We start from the raw sequence: 22,631 nt of genomic DNA on the forward strand, positions 1-22,631 counted from the left end.
ATTGTTATTATTATTGCGTTAATAACCTCTAGTTCTACTTCTTATTGAAAATTAACCGACTACATGACTGTTGCGCTTCAATCATTCAAAAAGTTTGTAATAGTTTCATATTATATTGTGTGGCTGATGTGAAATTGCTTAAAAATAATTACATTGATTAAAAAATTCAACGCCATTAATAAATGTCTTCATTATATTTGATCTTTATTTTTTTAACTTGTGAACAGCAAATAAATAGTCAAAAGCCAAAGGGTAAAAATCCGAGGTGAATAGTTTTGCAAGTGGTAAGTGCACCACAGTATTAAAATAAGATAAATTGAGGATGAAATTCAGGACTAAAAATAAATTAATTAAACTAAATATATAGTATTAGCATGAAAATCCATTTACCAAAGCCCACTTTGATCTCAACATTAATTTAGTAAAGTATTGTTTAATTAACTACATTAGTGGCTATATTTTATTGTTGGCTTCAAATTAATAAAAAGTTGTACATTTATTGTAGCCTAAATATTTGTAATTGTAAGATTTTCTCAGTAATTTTAACTCATACACCTGTTTATTTACACCACTTCATTCACTTATACATTTTTGTGTTTTTTGTCATGTTGTATTTTTAGATTCTAAAAATGTAAATAATTTCTTTATTTTCAATAGATTTGCATCAGAGAATGAGTGCTTAAGTCTTAATTATAAGCATTTAGTCCAGTGCCCCTCAAGTCTTTTCACCACTTAACACTAAGTTTGGCTGGACACTGAATTGCTCAAATGGACCTCCATCGGACTGCCTTTAAGATGGAGAACTCCTACATGTCCGGTCCACTAACCTCCCCTGCCCTCATGGTCCTGGCCTCAACAGCCGAAGCCGGACGTGATGCTTCTGTACCCTGCCAACCTCCACGCCCATTCGGAGTGCCCGTCACTTTAGAAAAGGACATGCATCTCCCGTTCCCCAGTGGTTCTTATACATTTGCCTCCATGTACCATCGCCAAGGTGGTTTTCCTCCTCGAGACTTCCCCACACCCCTTCTCCACCTTCACCCACAGTTTGCTCCACCCAATCTGGACTGCTCACCACTGGGTATGCTTAACCACGGAGGGGTGGGGGCCTTCCGGCCGTTCTCATCCCCACCTGAGGAGCGTGATGGAGGGGGGTACCAGTCCGCGTTTCTCCCTGCCAAGCGCTTAAAGGGCGGTCTGGAACCGGATGCTGCACCTCACCTCCGCTACACGGATGTGGAGGTGAAAGAGTTTGACTTTGGGGGTGCTCATGTTCCTGCCGGTTCTCCGAGTGCCCTGAGGGTAGCTGAGGATGTTGGGAAGAAGCTGTTTAGCCTGTCTGGGCTGTTAGCAAATGCACAGACATCATCCGGCCCAGAGGAGCACAAAGAAACAAGTAAGTATCTCACAGTCTCTATGTATTTATGCTTTTAATATGACAGACTGTTTATTTTGGAGCAGATTACATGTATACCACATATTAATACAAACAATACACCATACAAATGTTTGCTCTTTAAGATAAGGAATAATAAAATCTGTACTAGTACAATTATTTTATGTAATTTAAAAAATCCTCTGAATAAATATCAAGATTAGTCTGCCTAAAAGGAATATCTTTGGCCCCCAACCATACAGTTTTGTCAAGGAATTAACATTTTTTTGTGACTTTACATTTCACCGATAAACTAAAAACTATTTAATATTTATATGTTATATATAAATATATATTATTTCATAAAAGATTTCTCAAAAAAAAAAAAAATCCTTTAACGTTTCATAATTCAAACTGTGTGTTTTCCAAATGTAGCTCAACAAATGGCTGACAAACATCAAACTGATTTACTTCAGTTCTAAATCTTAACTTTCAAGAAATTAAGCTAAAAATATAAAAATAATAAATAAAGAAAAAGTAATAGTCATAAAGTCACAAATGAGTTTAAAAAGGTGTTTAATACATTGCACAGTATATTGCATGTATTGCATGCAGTACATAACATACATTACAATTTATGACATCCTCAAAGGAACATTTTACAGTTTTGTTTTTGTTTCTGGGTATCAGGCCATTTTGGGCCTCTTAGTTCAAGGCCCCTGGTCATTGGCTCCTTTGTCCTGAGTCCTAATTTGTTCTTGTTAAGCACTAAGACCTATCTACACAGATAAATGACTAACAACACATGCAACTAAGTTTTGTTTGTACATGATAATACCAACATCTTTTGTTGTTGTTATATAAGTCCATAGACAAGTCCACAGACAAATGCCGAAAGTAGGCCTAGTCTGCCTGAGAAGGCTATAACAGTTAGGCTATGCATGAAATAAGTACCGAATCACGAACAAATGATCGCGAGATGACAAAGGCGAAGGATTCGCAAATCTCCACGCCAGACAACTTGTCAATGATAACGAGCAGGAGATGCTGCTCGGCATCCACGTCTCCGAGCGCGACACCTCCAGCTCAATATCGCCCCCACGGCATCCATCCAGATTTGTTGACAAATGAGTGGGAGAGAGTGTCAGTCTGGGCTGCAAGGAGAACGTGGCTGCTCATTACCATGAGCTCTGTAATTGGCCGCCGAGGCGAAGGACCTTCGCTCGTGCGCTGCGGTGAGGCGGGCCTGGTAAAGAGACGCTCTAGCTTAAATTCAGAGGACATCAGAACTCTTGGTGGGGGCGGAAGGAGAAACCTGTGACATAAAAGACACGACAGAGGGGGCTGACGAATCGCGCTATATCAGAGACGAATGTCAATTGGAAAAATAATGACTGACTTTGACAGGTTGAAGAGGGATTGTGGGGAGAAAGAGCCCCACATCAATGTTCTTTTAGAAAAGTTTGTGTCTTATATGGGATTGAGTTACTGTCATGCTCCTTTTAGAGCGGCACAGGGCAGGACGCATATTCGTACAGAATAAAAACAATATTGCGGTATATCAAAATTATATAAACAATAATATATCTGATTGTGTACAGTATGTGAACATGCAAACGTGTACACATGCAAATTAGATGTTGGCCCACAATATTCTTGTGCTTTCAAAATTGGCGATATTTACTGGTATGCATTTATGCAACGCTTTTATCGCTTTTATGGGAATTGAACCCATGACCTTTAGTTTGCCAATGCATTGCTCTACCAACTGAGCTTCAGGACAAAATTTATAAAAACATGCTCTAATTTGGGTTTCAAAATAGTTTTTATAACAGTATAACTGTAACATTATGATCATGAGAAATAGTCACACGATTACACCAGTGTTGGGGAAAGTTACTTTAAAGGTGCCCTTCCTCTGGCGTTTTTATTGTTTTAGACTGTTGTCTGAGGTCTACTCATGATGTTTGCATGATTTTTACATCCAAAAACATCAAAAGCAATAAGTAATAGGCTATTTTGTACCCTGGTTTTGAGGCTGGTTAGAGAAGTGATCCGTTTTAATGGGCGGGCTGCATTGACGACTTGGAAGTAAACACCCACTGCGATTATTGGATAACAGTTTTTCGTTCAAACTAACTTTCAATTTAATCTCATGTGTAATCAGTTTAATGTTAAGTGAGTGTCTTAAGACACAGTGTCTTTCTTACACACGCATATTTTATCATAAACCCTTTTGACACACACACACGCATGTCTTTTATCGTAAACCCACGAACAAAAACACACACACAAACACACCCACACACTCTCACATGTGTCTGTTATCGTAAACCCTTTCGATGCGCGTGTAGCAGCGCGCGCGCGCACACACACACACACACACACACACACACACGTCTTTTACACAAACCCTTTCGACACACGTGTAACGAACGCACAAACACACACGTCTTTTATCACATTCGATGCGTGTGCATCATGAATTCGCGTGAATCGCGTCCCTCTAAAGAGAACTTTATAGTGACACAAAGTACTAAAGTGTTTTACTCGCACACAAGCGTGCGTGTCTTTTAAGCCGAAAGTATACTAGGGACGTCCGCGTATGCGCGCCGTCCGCATGACGTCATTTTCGTCATCAGGAGGGTCCGCGGCCGGCCGCGCGGACCGTCCGCGTGCAGACCAAAATTTGAGACCGCGCGGACAGTGCGCGTACAGTCCGCGTACGACAGCGCATGCGCGTGACAATATTTAGACAGGACACTCCACTATAAACAATTATACAAAGGAAATAGACAGCATTTGCACACACACTATCGTTTTTCTTCTTTAACTTTTACCTCTTCCAAGAACAGAAAGCCCTGGAGCATGTTTGTTTGATTCCTGACTTTGTTGTCTTGTTGTTTGTTCTAAACTGTGTTTGCAATGGTGGATCATTTACTTTTCTTCACCTATCCTAATGTTTTAATGTACTGTAAATGTCTCCAAATCAGTGCTGCCCTGACAGCCTGTTAGACTAATAATTTGAATAAGAAATCATTTGTATTGCGTATAGTGTCGAACGCGGCCATCCGCGTGTAGCCGCGGGGACTATACTCGGAAAGCTGCGCGGACGCGTGCGCGCACGAGCCGGACGCGGACGCGGAAAAAAAGTATACCCGGGCCTTTATCATAAACCCTTTCAAAGTGTGTGCAGCATGAATTCGCGTCCCTCGGAAGAGAAAACACCGGCCACTACAGTGACACATAGTACTAAAGTGCATTACTCACATAAGCTGCGCCATTCTCTCCGGATCCGCTTTTTAATCGCAGTCTCTCTTTAAATCCAGCGTTCTTCTGAACATCCAAATATGTAGCAACTGTTATGATTCCCTCGTTTAATAGGAATGATGTCTCTCGACGAAAAACAATGGCCCGATTACGGTACGGTTGACATTTAGCCATCCTTGCTGTAACTTGTTATGAAAACTAACTCAACTACACGTAATATGTGGGCGCGGGTTCAAGTTGAAAAGCTCATGAATATTAATGACCTCGATCAGTTCCACGTCACACTGATAAGAGTTTCAAACTGACCTGATTTCTCCGCTTATTTCTTTTCAGTGGCTAGAGCTGACAGAGGAGGCGAAAGTTATTTTTCACATTCACGACACAATACAAACACACATGGACCTAACACATATCAAAAAATACAAGTAAAAACGGTTTTATGTGGAAGGGCCTCTTTAAAAAGTAATGCATTACAATATTAAGTTACTTTCCAAAAAAGTAACTAATTGTGTTACTTAGTTACTTTTTATGAAAGTATTGCTTACGTTACTTTTGCGTTACTTTTGCATTACTTTATCTTTCTTGGCTGAGGCTTGATCTCTTTCAGGCCTTGCAGGTGTTTTTTATGATCGCAAAAATGGCCTGGCTCTGGCCTGCCATCTCAGTTTCTGACTCAATTTGTTCCTGCTCAGGCGCAAGGAGAGCGTAATTCTATCTTAATATGTTCAGTTTAATTCAGTACATTATTTAATTTTTAATTTGATTTAATTAAACTGAAAAGTAACTCGCATTACTTAAAAAAAGTAACTTAAAGGCAGGATAGGCAGGAATTATCTAAAAAAACTTTTTTACAAATTTGTTTAAACTGTCTTTATATACAAATACATAAGTAACATGTAAGTACTCTGAAAAAGAGAGTATAAAAATCGAGTGTCTGTAGTCGTCTCACCACTGTTTTAAACACAGCTCATTTTTCCATTCACTCCACCCATCATTTATTCCTTTGTTTGCCTTGTTTGCCTTCGCTGACTGGATATGCAGGTACTGTGAGTCCTAAATTCACTTTCTCTACCATACTTTTGCTCTTCCTAGAGTGCCTCGTGCACGTTCAAATCAATTGGGTGTGCGCATGTGTGGGCAGATCCCGTAGCAACAGGGGTGGTGCCATGGTCGCAAGAGAGAGTGATAGTTGCCCAATCGTACCGAATGGAAATAATTAGCTGTGTTTAAAACAGTCGTGAAAGGTCTACAGACACTCCAGTTTTATACTCTCTTTTCAGAGTACTTACATTTGAATTATGTATTTGTATATAAAGACAGTTTAAACAAATTAGAAAAAAGTTTTTTAGATAATTCCTGCCTATCCTGCCTTTAAATGTTAATTTGTACATTTATAAAGTAATGCGTTACTTTACTCGTTACTGCATAAAAGTAATATTATTATGTAATGTATCTACTTGTAATGCATTACCCCCAACACTGTATACCACACTGTCAGAAAAAAATGTCTAAAAATGGTCCCAATCATCACTTGGTACCATTTAAAAATGTCCTAATAGGTCCTATTTAGGTACAGATATGTATACATTTGGTACCAATATGTACTTTTGAGGTACTAATATGAACTTGTTTGGTGCAAGGTGTACTTTTTGAAAGGGTACTGCCCAGTGGTGTAGTGGTGTCTGGAGAAGTGGGTATACTCTTAATTTATGTTCCCAGTAGAAGTGGGTGTACTCTTAATTTATGTTCCCAGTAGAAGTGGGTATACCCCATGCCATCAAAAAAAGAGGTGGGTATACTCCGTAAACCTGCATGCGTATACCCTGCACTACACCACTGGTACTGCCCCAGTGACAGCTAGGGACCATTTATTTTTGATAGTGCAGTCAAATTTTTAACCACACCAAATAATATTATATTAGTACTATTTCACACCATTTGTTATAACAATGAAGTCACCAAAACTAATAACACAAATGGAAGTTTAGGAGTTATGTAGTGACCAAAAAATGTTAAACAAACCAAAGCTACATTATTTTATAGTTTAAGTAGTAACCATTTGTTTGGATTACACATTCTGGGCAACTTAATGAGGTTTAAAAACTTTTTTAGTATTGCGAAGAATTTATTTGTGGGAAAAATTTATATTTGTCTGCAAAGTCAATCTCAAGCATTTTAGTAAGCCTTTAGATCAGAAAAACTTTTTCAGTCCAAACTTTTTATTGGTCGTGTATGAACTGCATTTGAACTGTAAACCAGAGTTTACCGAAGGTTCACATGGCACGATAACCTGTACACAACCTCACACACATGCTGTTGTGTCATCAGAAAGAGATTTGTCATTTGTCTAATATCTGACCCTTGGGCCAGGACTCCAAGCACTGTGTTATTTCAGAGCTTGTCCCTCAAAATGTTCAAAAGCGCAGAGTATCCTCACAGCTGTTTAAACAGTTAGATCTTTTATATTCTTTTCGAAGGACAGATGTCTTCACTGGGTCGAATCGTGTTTATTTTCCTTCGGGAGACATTTAAAATGTTTTGGTCAGGACCTGATGAGAAGGAAAGAGTAACAGTGACTGTGGGTAAATACCTCGTGCCCTGCTGTTTTCTGGGCATGTGCTGTGCGCTTGGCATCGTCTTTTCAGTCTGCATATTTGTTGAAATTTGCCAGTTCATACAACAATGTCAGACTTAGAAAGTAAATGCAAGTTGTTTTCCCAATAGTTTTCTGTGAGCAAACTTACAGTAATGGCTTTCTCCAAGTCTATCCGCTGGATGTTTTGAGAGCTACAGTAATGCAAAAGAATAAGGACTTTATTACGCACATGAGCTATGCCTTCACCTACAGTAGTAGGTATAAAAATGCAATGATAATAAGATGGTCACACTATTCTGATAGATTTCTGTATAGTAGGAGGGTACCAATAATAATATTTACATTTGATTTATGGATAAAATATGTATAAATATATATATATATATATATATATATATATATATATATATATATATATATATATATATATATATATATATATATATATATATATATATATCACATGCCTGCCTTTCTGTTGAAATATATACAATGCACATGGAAAATTAACATTAAATTGGCTCATAAGGTTAGCGATCTAAAATGTTAAAGGATAAGTCCATTTTCTTAAAATCCAGATAATTTACTCACCACCATGTCATCCAAAATGTTGATGTCTTTCTTTGTTCAGTCGAGAAGAAATTATGTTTTTTGAGGAAAACATTACAGGATTTTTTTTCTTTTAATGGACTTTAATGGACCCCAACATTTAACAGTTTTAATGCAGTTTAAAATTGCAGTTTTAAAGGATTCTTAACGATCTCAAACGAGGCATAAGGGTCTTATCTAGTAAAACGATTTTCATTTTTGACAAGAAAAATAAAAAATATGCACTTTTAAACCACAACTTCTTGTCTATCTCCAGTCATGTGACGCGCCATTGCGACCTCACGCACACGTCATCAAGTCAAGAGGTCACGGATGAAGTATGCGAAACTACGCCCCAGTGTTTACAAGTGTGGAGAAAGACGTTGTTGTATGTCGAATGATACTAATTAATGTCTTTGTGTCAGTTTATTGTTTTAAATGTTCAGCAAATGTGCATTTCATATATGTAACACGTGATCTTTCCACGGCATTACCACTTACGTTAGGTTGCGCTGACACTTCACAGGACCAGAGATAGACGAGAAGTTGTGTTTTAAAAGTGCATATTTAAGACCCTTATGCCTCATTTGGGATCGTTTAGATTCCTTTGAAACTCAGTTGAAACCGCAATTTCAAACTGCATTAAAACTGTAAGGTGTGTCCATTAAAGTCCATTAAAATGAGAAAAATCCTGGAATGTTTTCCTCAAAAAACATAATTTCTTCTTGACTGAACAAAGAAATCAACATTTTGGATGACATGGTGGTGAGTAAATTATCTGGATTATTTTTTAAGAAAATTTACTAATCCTTTAAGGAAATCCCAGGAAACAAGTGGATGCAGGTGACCATGGGAGACTAAGATGTCACCGTTGGGAATTCCTGATCTAATTGGTTATTTGGATTCTCCTGGAAGTTTATCTCTAGACTCGTTGTTAAACCGACACTTTTACCATTTAAGCTATTTGCTGTGTATTCTGTGTGTGCCAGAGACCGCTGTAAGGTGTCAGAATGTAATTGATGCTGGAAATTATATGGATTACCTCATTCACCGAGAAAGGCAGGCACACAAAAGTCGGAATATATAAGGCTTATCAGTAAGACAGTCGTGGCAACCCTGACTAGTTCTTATAAAAGAGAAACGCCTTGGTTTATTGCTGCTTATTAAGACAGGCATGCCGTAATAGGCGGCCATCTAATCTATGGCCGAGGTAAAACTTGATGTACGTCACCCTTGTTGGCCTACCCCTGTTGTTGTGGTTGACTTTATTGCTTGTGTGGTGAATTGAATTTGCCATTATAAATATTAAGTCTTTTGTTTCTTATCAAAGAGCATGTACTATCTCTACTCACCATGGTCATCATGAAAAGCAGGGGAGGGTGATGTTATAAATCTGTCCACAATGTTAAAATGTTATCGCTGGTTTGCCTGCTTTTCTCTGTGTGTGCCTCTGTGTGATTCTTGTCTCTGTGGCAATAAGACCCTTATGAAGCAAAATCATAGGCAACCCAATTAAGGGGATCTAAAAGGGGGTGTATGTACTGTATGGGCTACAGCTGGCAGATGCTATAAAATGTGGCTTATTGTTGGAAATACAGACAGCCTGTATTCACTTTGCTGCCAACGAGATCATAAATTAGAGAGATTGGCTAACTGGTCACAGTCTTGTATTGATCTGCAGAATTTTCACATAGTCCTTAAGGTTAGAGGTTTGCTAGGACTGTTTTGGCATTGAATTGCACTCTGAAGTGGGACAAATGTGTAGCTAAGGGTCAAGATCAATATTTATTGGCCTGCATGTTTTTTATGTACGTGCTGTGTGTAAACATGCATGCATGGAGACGCAAGATTCATTTGATGACACACAAGCCCAAAAACGCAAACACGTGCACTCCTTGTAAACTTCGGTGCTACATATGAAACCCGTAAATTTTGCAGGTGAGACGTCCTCAAAAAGTAGTTATTTACAATCACTTATTTTGTTTGATGTTAAATGAGCTTAATTTGATATCTTAACTCCCGCTGCGGAAACAGTTTACTCTCCTAATATTCTCTTAAGTGGGCGAGCTTTCATCCTGGTCGGGGGCTTCTTTTGTTTTCTTCTTCATTCATCTTCTCAGGATGGAAGGAATGTGAATGAGAAGAGAGATCTGTGTACCACCCATATTGTGGCTGTACCATCAGTTATTTTTTCACACAGTCACCACACAGCGCCTGTATTTTTATAGTTACGTCAACTTTGATGAATACAAAAACATTTCATTTTGTAAAATATTTATGCACTGCAAAAAATGACTTTCTTACTTGGTATTTTTGTCTTGTTTTCAGTAGAAATATCTGGAAATTATTTAATGAAGATGCTTTTTCTTGATGAGCAAAATGACCTAAGTAAATAAGTCTAGTTTTAAGACAAATAATAAACAATTGAAGTGAAATTGTCCTGAAAACAAGCAAAATTATCTGCCAATGGGGTTAGAAAAATTATTGTGAAATAAGATTTCTTTTTTCTTAAACACTTAATTCAAGTAAAATTTTCTCAGTCCATTGGCAGATATTTTTGCTTGTTTTAAGCACAAATTCACTTAAATTGTATATTTTTGTCTAAAAACTAGTATTATTTCCTTAGGTCATTTTGCTCATCAAAAAATACATCTTGATTTAAGATTTTTTAGATATTTCTACTGAAAACAAGACAAAAATACTAAGTAAGAAAGTAATTTTTGCAGTGTGATTGTTACATCCAGTTAACTCTTTAGTTTTCCTCTAATTTACAGTCAAGTAGACTTTAGGAATGCCTAAAAGGTTTTGCATTGGGATATTTTGCAGTAGCTGGATGTGTGAACATTTGTGCTGGTGTATACCAATCTTACTGCAATGCACTGTCAGACAAATGGTCAAAAAATGGTCCCTATCTGTCACCTTGGACGGTAACCTTTGCACCTACAGTACACTTTTACACCTACAGAGTTCACATTAGATCCTCATATTGTTAGCTAGGCATGGGCCGGTTACCGGTTTCAAGGTATACTGAGGTTTTAAATGGTCAAGGTTTCAAAACCACTAAAATGTTCTGAGAGCTGTGCTTATACAAAAATCATTAAATCATTAAGCAGGGCTCAACATACAGTAAAAGACTGCCCGTTGGCCCAGGAGAAGCGTGAGAGACGTTCGGGCCAGTAAAAAGTAATGTCACTTGCCTGATCGGGCCAGTGCATCACCCTTAGTCACTAAAATATATTTTCATCAATATATATAATTTAAAGGCGTAGTCCACGATGTTTGAAGCCAATGTTGATATTTGAAATCACCTAAACAAACACGCCTCTACCCCAATAGAATCTGGACCTTCTGTTGATAGACCCGCCCCACACATACGCAACCCGGCAAGGATGTCGGTTAGTAGACACGCTCCTTACTGCTGATTGGCTATAAGTGTGTTTTGGTAGTCGGCCCGTCTCCTTTTCCAAAGCGTTTTTCAAACATCGTGGACTCGGCCTTTAACATCTTGGAAGCATACATTTATTTGACGAAACACGACGAAAAGAAATGAGGCAATATTTTGCACAGTTTGCTGTCAGTTTACAGGTAAAGCAGAAAAGTTTTACGTTGGAACATGTCTGTTGTATATATATACAATTATATTTGACTTTTGAATTATTATTTTTAAATATGTAATAGACACTGAATTTTTTTATGGGGGCCAGTGAAAATTTTGGCAGGGCAACTAAAAAAATGTGAACCACCGGCCCGACCGGGCCAGTATAAAAAATTATTTGCGTTGAGCTCTGATTAAGTCATGTGATTGATTTGATGTTTACATTTAATATACATTATGAAAATATTATATATTTTTTGAAAGCATAATTTTAAGGCTTTATTTTTATCTGGCATTTGAAAATAACACATTTTAGTGTTGCGATGGGAATACTGCAACACCGTTAAACCGTGGTATTTTTGCTAAAGGTTATCATACCGCCAGAATCTTATACCGGCCCATTGTTACCAAATGTATACATATCTGTGCCTAAATGGTACCAGTGACAGCTTGGGACCATTTGTTGACCATTTTTCTGAAAGTGTAACTAAAATTGAATATGTCTTAATGTTCAGAATACTGACAAGTTGAGCCTATGTATATGACAAACACTGCAGTTATTCCATTATTAAGATCAAAGTTCTGCAATTTTAAACCTTAAGGATAAAGAAATCTTAATTTGTGTCGCTGACTTTGAATAAAATGCATTAACATGCCTAACAAGGGGCTTGTAAGCCTATTACTGGCAGTATCAGCGTTCCTGTCGTCTAAGGGGTTCACAGACTCGTGGGGTCTCTTGTTAAAGCAGCGCTACTCCACCCTGAGCTTTTATGTGTTATTGGAAACGTGAGACAAATAAAATAGAAGCTTTTGCCCTGGAGGCTTAGCAAGAGCTACGATAACAGCTTCTCACCTACCAATTATCCTTAAACAAATTTCTGTGGCTTTTAACAAGTAATCTGTACTCTTAAGCAAATCAAAATCCTGTTCCAATAACCGTAAATATAAAGTTTGATATGTTCCTCACACAAACAAATCAAAACACATGAAATATTAAAGTCTTGCTCTGGTACTTTTACTGTGATATTTCTTTTTTTTTTTTGGAGTTGATAGCCACTGTCACAATTTACTGTCATGTAAATGACAATGACAATTTGTATTATTGGTGTACAGTCCCTTTAACTTCACTTTTTCAGCCAATAGACAGCTCTGAAGTACACTGATACTGCACCTGATCGACCAGCATGTTGTGCGCCAAAGCAGTCCTTTCTGATCTCACATCAAAGACACCAGAAAAAGACTAGAAGCATGTGGGGTAGACTGAGGTGGAAAGAGAGGACAGCGGAGACTGTCGATTGCTGGTTCAGTACAAAACAGCACATCTTGAGTCCCACGAGTCCACAAATAACTCAAACAATTTCGCAAGGGAGAAAAAGGGCACAATGTCGATTTAAACAGTCATTTATGGGGCAGAGAGTCAAAGACGACAGCCAAAAACGGCTTGACATTTACCTCAGAGCCTGTATTTTTTTATATCTCTCCTATGTTGGGATTCAAAATTAACACCTGGCAAGTGCTAAATGCGAGTAAATAAATATTGTTGCAGTTATGGTTAAAATGGAAAAAATCATTGTCTGACAGTTACTGTTTTTATCTGATGTAAGTCACAAAAACTTTTAGTAAATCCAAAAGTTTTTTGAAAACTCTTTTAGTCTCCAAATTGTGCATATTAGCATCTTTAAAAAATAATTCACAAAGAGATTAGCAAGTTTATGATGAATTTTATATACCTCTATATTGTTATACTGTATATTATATATATGTAAGGGTCAAATATCTTTTATCTATTGATAACTGCCTTAAAAAATATTTACCATTACCTACTAAAATAAATATTGCACTTTAACCAACATGATATCACGGAAAGTCGTGTTATAGTTATGAAAAATGTGATTAATTTATTCGTGTCCATGGCACGACATTTAGCTTTTATTTCGTGCCTTGAGCACGAATGTCTTTGTTGTGTTACTTTGTTCTATAAATAGTTTTTCTAGCCGGTGCAACGACTTTCTTTTTCGTGTCATTTTATGTATTGTTTTCTCTTTTTTCCCCTATTTTTAAATCATTGTCGCTTGGGGTTGGGTCGAGATTTGGGGTTTATGTTTTGGTTTATACATGTTTTTCTTCATCTTTTAAAACTATTCTCATCTTTGGTCGGGGTTATAGTTGGGGTTTGGCTTAGGATGTCTAAAAATGTAACAGAAAGTGATTCTAACCCCAAGCGACAACGGTAAGAAAATAGGAAAAAACAATGGAAAAAAAACTTCGTGACATGTCAAAGAAATTCGTGCCATGGACATTAATAAATTAATAAATTTTTTGTGACTATAACACGACTTTCCGTGAGATCAGTCTGACTTTAACTGGTGCAATAGGTCTGCATTTTAAAACAGATGATACATTTTGTTTTAAATTTATGAGTTTATAATTCATGACTGACATGTTTCTGTTTAGTGGAGTCTTTAAAGCACAAGTATTTGGGCATTTTGATGTTTCTGTGAATGACCCTTGAAACTCATGCCACTTGTAGGGCCTTCAACATCTGGGGCTGTCATTAGTGACTGATGCTTGGCTGATGTTTGCTTTTAGTAATATCCAAGTGGCTTTTTAGCCTTTTACACACAGTCATGTTAAATGCATATCTAGTTCACCGCAGTCCACAGTTGAATTGCATAATTTTGAAAAAATATGACCTAATTAATTTATCAGCAGTTTTTGTGTGTATATCTAATGTTTTCCTTCTATAACAAAGCTTTGTAGTATCAGCATAAAACAACAACATGGCTCTGGTTTCAAAGTCTTCAGAACATCAAATGCTCGATTCACAGCTTACAAAGTTTACTCTGATATTTTCACCCTGTACCATGAAGCCTGAGTTTAGGATCAGTCTGTGACCCCAGTGCACCTTGGGATATGTGTGTGTTTGCACGGGAGCGTGAAAGAGCCTGGGGTAATGTAGTTTAAATCCTGTTGAGGATTCGTGTCATAACCATAAATCAATCCTTTGCTAATTGGTAGAAAAACAACAGTTGAGCAGTATATAATGTTTTATGTGCCTCGTATGTATTTTACTGCGGTACTAATGAGGGGCTGTATGTCATGGAGTGGGCAGGAAATTTGCCTGAATGATGGCCGCTGTCCATAAGCGTCAGTGTGCTTCTTTTGGTTGAGATCCTCCTGATTTGCATATGGGAATTAGTATGCTAATTGCCCTAATTAGCCCATGGGACCACACAAGCACTGTGGCATTAAAAGATTCAGTCTCATTATGACTCAACAATTCCCATGAGGTACTGCAATCAAATCTCCATCACACCCTCTAGAGCTTACAGTATCTGGGGTTTTCCCATTGAAGTTTTTACTCAGTTTTATGTTAATTACTCTCATTTAGCACTTTGGAAATTAAAAGTCTTTCGGCGTTTTCTCAATCCAGTCTCTTGTTCAATATTAAGTGCACTGCCTGGCCACTCAGTCTAGGTCCTCTCCAATTCTGCACCATTGTCAAAATCCTTTCAGTCCACTCAAATGTTTGTCCTCTAGAAATTCTCATGAGACATGTACTCCTAAAAAATGCAGGACAAGAAAAAATACTGGGTTATTTTCAACCCAGCGTTGGGTCACAAAGGGATGAACCTAACCCTTTGGGTTGTAATTTACCCTGTGCTGGGTTGTTTTAACCCCAGTGGCGGCCGGTGATGTATTTTTTGCAACCTGATCTAACAAATTTCCATGGTATAGTCACAAGTATTTTGGAATATTTTGCTCATTTATCCGTGTCATTGTCACGGATCTCCGCATTTTTCCGTGTCCGTACCTTGGACTTTCTTTTCCATGCCAGTTTCACGTATTGGTTACTCAATTGTTTTTTCCAATTTTTAAACCATTGTCGCTTGGGTTTGGGGTTAGATTTTGGGTTAGGATGTCACTTTAACTATTGGTTTATACTACTCTGCCCTCCAAAGGCTATGTGCAGTATCTACGCAAACACTGAAACTGAGAAAAATGGCTTTAAAGTTTTTTACACCAGCCAGTCAAACATGTTACTGCAATTTTGGCACACACATTTCTCTGAATTGGGACAAAATTTAACCAGGAGACTTTGTCACAAGACACAACAGATCTCACAAAGCCCATTTTAACCCTTAACTCAATTTTGACCAAATGCGTAGATACTGCGCTTTCGCTTTGTAGGGCAGTACTGTTTTCTGGATTTTTAAACAATTGTCGCCTGACGTTAAAGGGATAATTCACTTTAAAATGAAAATTCTGTCACCATTTACTCATCCTCATGTTTTTCTAAACCTGTATGAATTTCTTTTTTCTGATGAACACAAAAGAAGATATTTTGAGAAATGATGGTAAACACACAGCAGTAAGTGACCATTGCCTTCCATAGTAGGAAAAAAAGTATTTTGATAAATGACTAAGAAAATATTACACAGTTGACGGTACACATTAAATTCCATCATATTTTTTATTCCTACGATGGAAGTCTAAGGTCACTTACTGCTGTGTGTTTACCATCATTTCTCAAAATATATTTTTTTGTGTTCATCAGAAAAAGAAATTCATACAAGTTTAGAACAACATGAGGATGAGTAAATGATGACAGAATTTTCATTTTAAAGTGAACTATCCCTTTAAGGCTAGAGTTCGGTTTGGGTTAGGATGTCATTTTATGTAACAGTAAGTCATTCTAACCCCAGACCCAAGCGACAATGGTAAGAAAATAGGGAAAACAATTGAGTAACCAATACGTGAAACTTACACGAAAAAGAAAGTCCACGATACGGACATGGAAAAATGCGAAGATTCGTGACAATGACACAGATAAATGAGCAAAATATAACACGGAATTTCGTAAGATCAGGCTGATTTTTCGAGGGCGCACAATGCAAAGCTCGTCCCAACATTTATTTAGCCTGTCATGTCAAAATATGTGTCCGGCACATCAAGTGAACCTATGTCCAATACGCGTCATGTCAAAATACTTGTCTCCAGCAGACGTTTGTAGGGGTTTATGATAAAAGAGACACTCACTTTGCCAGATACTCGCTTAATCTTATGTTTAACTCTTTCCCCGCCAGCGTTTAAAAAAAAAGTTGAGAGCCCGCGCCAGCATTTTTCATGATTTTCACAAGAGTTTAATGCCTTCCAGAAAATGTTCTTCTTTAAATATATAAACAAACAATATATCAGATGAAAGAACAGACCCTCTGCTTTCAAAAAAAAAAAGTTTCATCCTACCAATTTTGAGCAAAAGCTGAGATAATTCCATTTTTGCGAAGGAATTTTGATAGAGATCAGATGCAGAGCGATCTTTAAAACATACACAGAGTTCTTTCTCTTTCACGTGAGGCGCTACTTCCGGGTTGTATAAGTTGCGGAAGTGCACCTGGTGGATAATAGCAGTATTGCGGAAAGACGGAAAATCTCGTCATTGGCGGGGAAGCGTTTTCTCTTAATTGACGAGATATCTCGTCAATGGCGGCGAAAGAGTTAATAAGAGTTTAGTGTTAAGTTAGTATTTATGAGTATTTTGTGAATGTGAGCATCTCTTTTAAACCCTTTCGACGTGTCTGCAGCAAGCACATATATTTTGACATAACGCATGATGCACAGGTTCACATGATGCAGCAAACACATATTTTGAATTTGCGCCCCTCGGAAGAGAAGTCACGGCCGCCAATGTTTAATCCATTGTTGGATTAAATATAAACATTTTCCGGGTTAATTTAGCACAATGGCTGGATTTGTGTATTTTTATAAAAGTGCAAACTACGAAATAAAAAGAACTCGACCTCCAAGTTGTGTTTTGCTCTGTTACAGTAAGCGTTCGGACAAGACCCTGTTTAAAAAAAGAAGATTTTAGCCTCATTAACAGATGCTAAGTGGCATTCAATAGCTGTGTCCTGAGAAGATAAGATGGTGAGATTGAACTTTGAGCTCAAAGTGCCTTTACTCTGTTTCATGACCTGATTGAACAAGAACAGAAGACTTTTGGATCTATATCAGCTCAGCTGGCAGTGGCCTTTGTTCCTCTGTGCTAGCAGACACAAAGTATTGGCTTGTGGGATTGCTCGGGTATTGATGGAGGAATGATGAGGTGCGCGCTCACACACACACACCAATAGAATGACATTGGCAGGTTGGCCAGATGAGGAGTATCAGCTATTGTGTTTAGCCAGAGCTAAAAAAAAATATACATTTTGTTTATGTATATGTCCTCTTGACCTCTCATTCAGTGATTTGTTGGTGTCCTGCATCTTTTACTGCTGGCGGTCCATATTCTTTACTGCTTCCAAGACACCTCACTGTGGCAGAAATCCCTAAATGTGTTGAATTCACCCTCCCCACTTACCTCTACTTCCCTGCACTCGTAAGGCGTCTAATTAGCCTTTAGTTACCTAATGAGCTGAACAATGCAGTGTTAGTGGAGCAACAAGCTCAGGGCATGTTAAAGGGCTGCAGTCACAAATGTTTTGATGTTGTGCTGAAGTGGTTGCCAAGTGGCTCTTTTCCCATCGGTAGCTTGAATTATGCCATGTTTTGTTGTTTGTCTTAAAGTGAAGTTTTTATGGGGTGATAGTTTGTTGCTCTTAAATGTGCTTTGTTTGGGTTAAACGGTGAAAACTGGGTCCTCGGACAAGCAGTTCACATACAGTAGCACACTTTTGTATGTCTTATCCAATTTTTTTGTGGATCAGTGATGTACATCTCTGACCATTGCAATGCACAGAATCTTCTTTTATTTATGGCATAAGCACCACAAAGCATTTCATGCCAAAAAAAGTTCAGCTTTTAAAAATATTTCTTGAAGCATGGGCATTCAAATCCAATGATTATTTCAAAGAAGCAAAATGTATAAAAATTGTTTTTTGTGTATTAGTGTAATGCCTTGAGTCAGTTTCGGCTTTTGATGTAACATTATGCAAAGGACCAGAAAAATAGATGTTTGGAAAAGGAATAGATGTAATGCAAATTAATGTACAGTATAATGTAATGTAATGCCGATTTCCAGGGAACGCATATACTGGTAAAATGCATACATTGGACACATCGTCTGCCAAATGCACAAATGTAAATCAAAATACATCCCTATTCCAAGTCAGTTTAGCCTAAAGCTTTATTTGTCGCTCCAAAATGAAAATCTGCAAAGCAACATTGTGGAATAATGTTTTACATAAACTGTCTATTTGAGTTAAAAACCGAATTCCCAAGCATACACAGATGAATTCTGTTCAAAACACAGATGCTATTTCAGCCCGTAATGGGCTGCTAGACGTTCACGATGAAGTCATGTTTTTCTGTGCCGCAGGAGCTTGTCTGTGTTAAACTCTCTTCAGACTGGGTGGCCCAGTTCTCCCACAGTTCCCACAGCAGGTGGAACCCAAGATCGCTATTAAACGCAGGTCAGAGGATTGTCATTAATAACAAAGTGTTTATGTTTATTCTCCGTCATGAAAAACACACATAGTGGTTAGTTAAAGACCAAAACTTTTGCATATTTGCGCTTTCTTGTGCAGTCTGCAGTACTGTTCTGTTCCAGAACCTTGCTGCTAATGTAGCACTTTACACATCAGTTACTGATACTGTAGTTTCTGTAACAGGTTTGGAGGCTGCCTATGCCTCCTAAAAATGTTTTTGACACTGCTGTGAAAACCTTTTATACCATAAAAGGTACCTGCACTCTCAGAAAATACAAAATTTGTACCTTTTCAAGAAGCACACATTGTATATTGGTACTTCAAAGGTAAACATTGGTACCTTACAGGTACATACCGGTTGCTTAAAGGTACATATCTGTGCCAACATGGTACATATTAGGACCTTCTTAAAAGTTACCACCCCAATGACTTTTTAACCTTTTTTTCTAAGAGTGTGACTGGGCTTTGTAAAAGTGCTAATATTTTACCACTTATTAGCATTTTCGAGGGCGCTCGATGCGAAGTTCGTCACAACATGTATGTAGCAACATGTGTGTGGTTCCTTATTTCAAAATGTGTTCTGCGCGTCGAGTGATCCTATGTGCATCACCTGTCTTGGCAAAATAAGTGCCTGCTGCAGACGCATCTAAAGGGTTTATGATAAAAGAGACACTCGTGTTTGCCAGATACTCGCATAATCTCATGCGTAATCAGAGTTTACTGTTAAGGGAGTGTCTTGCGTGTATTTTGTGAATGTGAGCGTTTCTTTTATCATAAATGGTTTTGAAGCATTTGCAGCAGGCACTTATTTTAACAAAACATGTGATGCACATGGTTCACATGACGCAACAAACACATATTTTGAAAACGCAAACAACACACGACACTCCGAACACTTATTTTAAATTTGCGGCCCTCGGATGAACAGTCATGAGCCGCCACTGCTTATTAGTGTCTTTTTAGTATCAAAATTAATACTAAATAATTTTGAATTTGAACATTTAGATCAAATATTTAACACAGTTTTTTATCATTTAAACAGTGAAAGAGATAACACATTTACACATTACATTTATAAATTTAGCAGATGCTTTTATCCAAAGTGACTTACAGTGTATTTAAGCCGGGACTTTACGTTCCATTGACTTCCACTCATACGCATGCAAATGCATCAGACCGAAAACGGAAGCTCTTGCGACGATATTCGGTGCGAATTTGTATCACGTGAAGCGTTGTGACATTTATCTCTACTGAAAAGCACAATGGACCAAGCCAAAGATCATATTGACGAAACGCTCTCCAGCCACTTTCCGCAGCAACATCTGACAAATATTCTCATGCTCAAAGTCTAGTGTGACCATGCCTTTATAAAGTACATTTTTTATCAGCATATGTGCTCCCTGGGTTCGAACCCATGACCTTTTGCCCTGCTAATGCAATGTTCTACCACTGCGCTATACAGGGGATTAATAAATAGATTTTTCAAGCTTCATTATCTGGTGTCAGCTACAGCATTTGTTCTGTGGAGGGCAACCACACAACCATCTTGTCTAATGTTAGACATGCCCTCTTATTCTCTGTGTGTTTGGCACCGGTAGAGAGAGTTGTATGCTTAGGCTGAGTCTGTCTTGCTGGCTGGCTCTAAACAAGCACAGGCCTGTTCTACCCCGGTGGCCAATAAAATGAGAAAATCAGCCACTGTGCCACCATCCATAGGCCAGCCAGATAAATACACTCGTCTCCGTGTGGATGTGTGTCTGTCAGCACGACTGTGTAGATTCTGTTCAAAGACACAGGAAAACTTCATTTATAAATCCTCTACTGGTATTTTTAGGTGCCATTGTGCAGGTAATCAGTGTCGCTCTTTCATCATTGGGTTATTATTAATTTTCTTTAAAAGTTCTTAGGGAAGTATTACCTGTTTTTGTGTAAGCCCAGTTGCTTTCTTTAAGGATCACATCTTCTAAAGCTGTCATGAAATTTGTACTATTCCAAAACAAGATGAACTTCAAAGGATCTTTATTCCCTATCGGGGTAGCTGTATTTGACACAGCGAGTGCAAGACTATCTGATCTTATCAGCGTGACTGTGGGAGTATGTCGTGTTACGTCTGTTGGGCTCATTAATTTGAGCTGCTCACACCTGCTCCATAGGGATGCATTGAATTGAGACAAAATTATATTAGCGATGTGGTTGTATTTTTTTATATTTGTCCTCGAAAGTGAGCTAAATCTGAGAATGTTTTACATTGGGGACATTTGGGTGTCTTCATTTGTGTAAATAATTGTTTGAAATTTTGAAAAAAGCTTTTTTCTTGGATGGGATATTTCTACTCTGCAAAAATATATGGTTTGGTAAAATATGGACAATCCCAACCTTTCGGTTAAATTACCCTAAAAAGTGTCCATTTTTGACCCAATCATGGATTGAAGCAACCCAGCATATGTTAATTTAACCCAGTGCCTGGGTTTGTCCATGTTTTACCCAACCATGTGTGTTTATGCATTAGGGGTGGGCGATAAACCGGTAGACATAATTAACCTGTAGAAATTTGTCAACCGGTAGAGATTTTGGACTATCGTTTCTATCGAGGTTACGTGCCCACGTCACGCTCCTGTGCGCGTGGTCGCGAAAACGTAACGTTTGTACACGTATTTAAGCACTGCAGTTTTAAACAAGTTATTTTAAGCCATTAAAACACAGACAACAGATCTGTATGTGTGCGTTCTTTCTGTGTGTCAGGAGCGGACAAGTCGCGCAGCCGCTGCTTTTTCTGTCTGTGAGTAGCGCGTAAGTCGCACGACCGCTGTTCATTAAGCTTGTGAGCATTTTTCCCGCTTTATTGGCCTTAAATACATATATGCGTCAAAATTCCCATCTTTGCAAGCATCCTCATAAACACGACCAGTTAGGTCTTAAGAGAAAGTAAACAGCTAAAAGAGAAAGCGCATGTTTGACAGTGTACAGTATTGGATCTGGACTTTGGTCTTAAAGGGGAAGTTACCTAATTTTGCTCCTGTCTGTCACTCGTGTTAATCAAACAGCATTGAGAGAAAATCTCTCACTGCTGCTGATTAAATCACTTTTCTACCTTAAATAAAAATATATATAGGCTTATACATACATGCATAATTATTTATTATCATTCTTATATCATTGACTGTTTATCTTCAGAGAGCTTGAGTTTTGTTTGTTTTTTATCTTTTTTCTATGCTTGTATATGTTTTTTGTGAGAATTATGAAAATTTCTATGGTATTAAAGATTTAAACCTTATTAAAACATAAAAAAAACTCTACCGTGATACATATCGTTATCATGATATAAAATTAATTCTATCGTGATAAGATTTTGGTCATATCGCCCACCCCTAGTATGCGTGAATGTGCATGCGTGTGTGTGTTTTACAGTAAGGTTTAGCCTAGCTCATCCCCTCAGTTTTTATTAGGTGTTAGCTGACACTTCATCGACTCCCGACTGGCCCATTACATTCAGCACAGACAGAGCTGTCTCAGGTGGGGTGTTGAGGTTTGTCCTCCCCCCACACACTTAAACCGATTCATGGTGGCACACACTGATGGTATGTGCATGCATAAGTATTCTCACACTTATGCACCTTTTAGCATTCATACCCATGTGTTGGTTGTAACTAATGTTGGTTGGTTGTAAGACGGTTCTGTCTTTCCCTGTCCTCGGGTTTGCAGGTGTGTCTTCATCCTGGCCAGATTCTCTGTTTCTTAGAATTGGTTTATTTGAAGGGTCTGCCGTCACAGACTTGTAAC

At 38.0% G+C, this 22,631-nt stretch overlaps 1 protein-coding gene across 10 annotated transcripts in view; it reads left to right on the forward strand.

The window, feature by feature from the left end:
* Nucleotides 1–22,631, forward strand: part of rnf220b (ring finger protein 220b) — a 75,162-nt gene that overhangs the window by 29,362 nt on the left and 23,169 nt on the right. For all 10 annotated transcript variants that reach the window (XM_073867975.1, XM_073867980.1, XM_073867981.1 and 7 more), the window contains one exon: nt 658–1,396. In XM_073867975.1, coding sequence (XP_073724076.1) covers nt 769–1,396 — 628 coding nt within the window. In that variant the 5' untranslated portion in view covers nt 658–768. The remainder of the gene's footprint in view (nt 1–657; nt 1,397–22,631) is intronic.

The sequence above is a fragment of the Misgurnus anguillicaudatus genome, chromosome 5 (genome assembly GCF_027580225.2).
Source record: "Misgurnus anguillicaudatus chromosome 5, ASM2758022v2, whole genome shotgun sequence".
Lineage (NCBI taxonomy): Eukaryota > Metazoa > Chordata > Actinopteri > Cypriniformes > Cobitidae > Misgurnus > Misgurnus anguillicaudatus.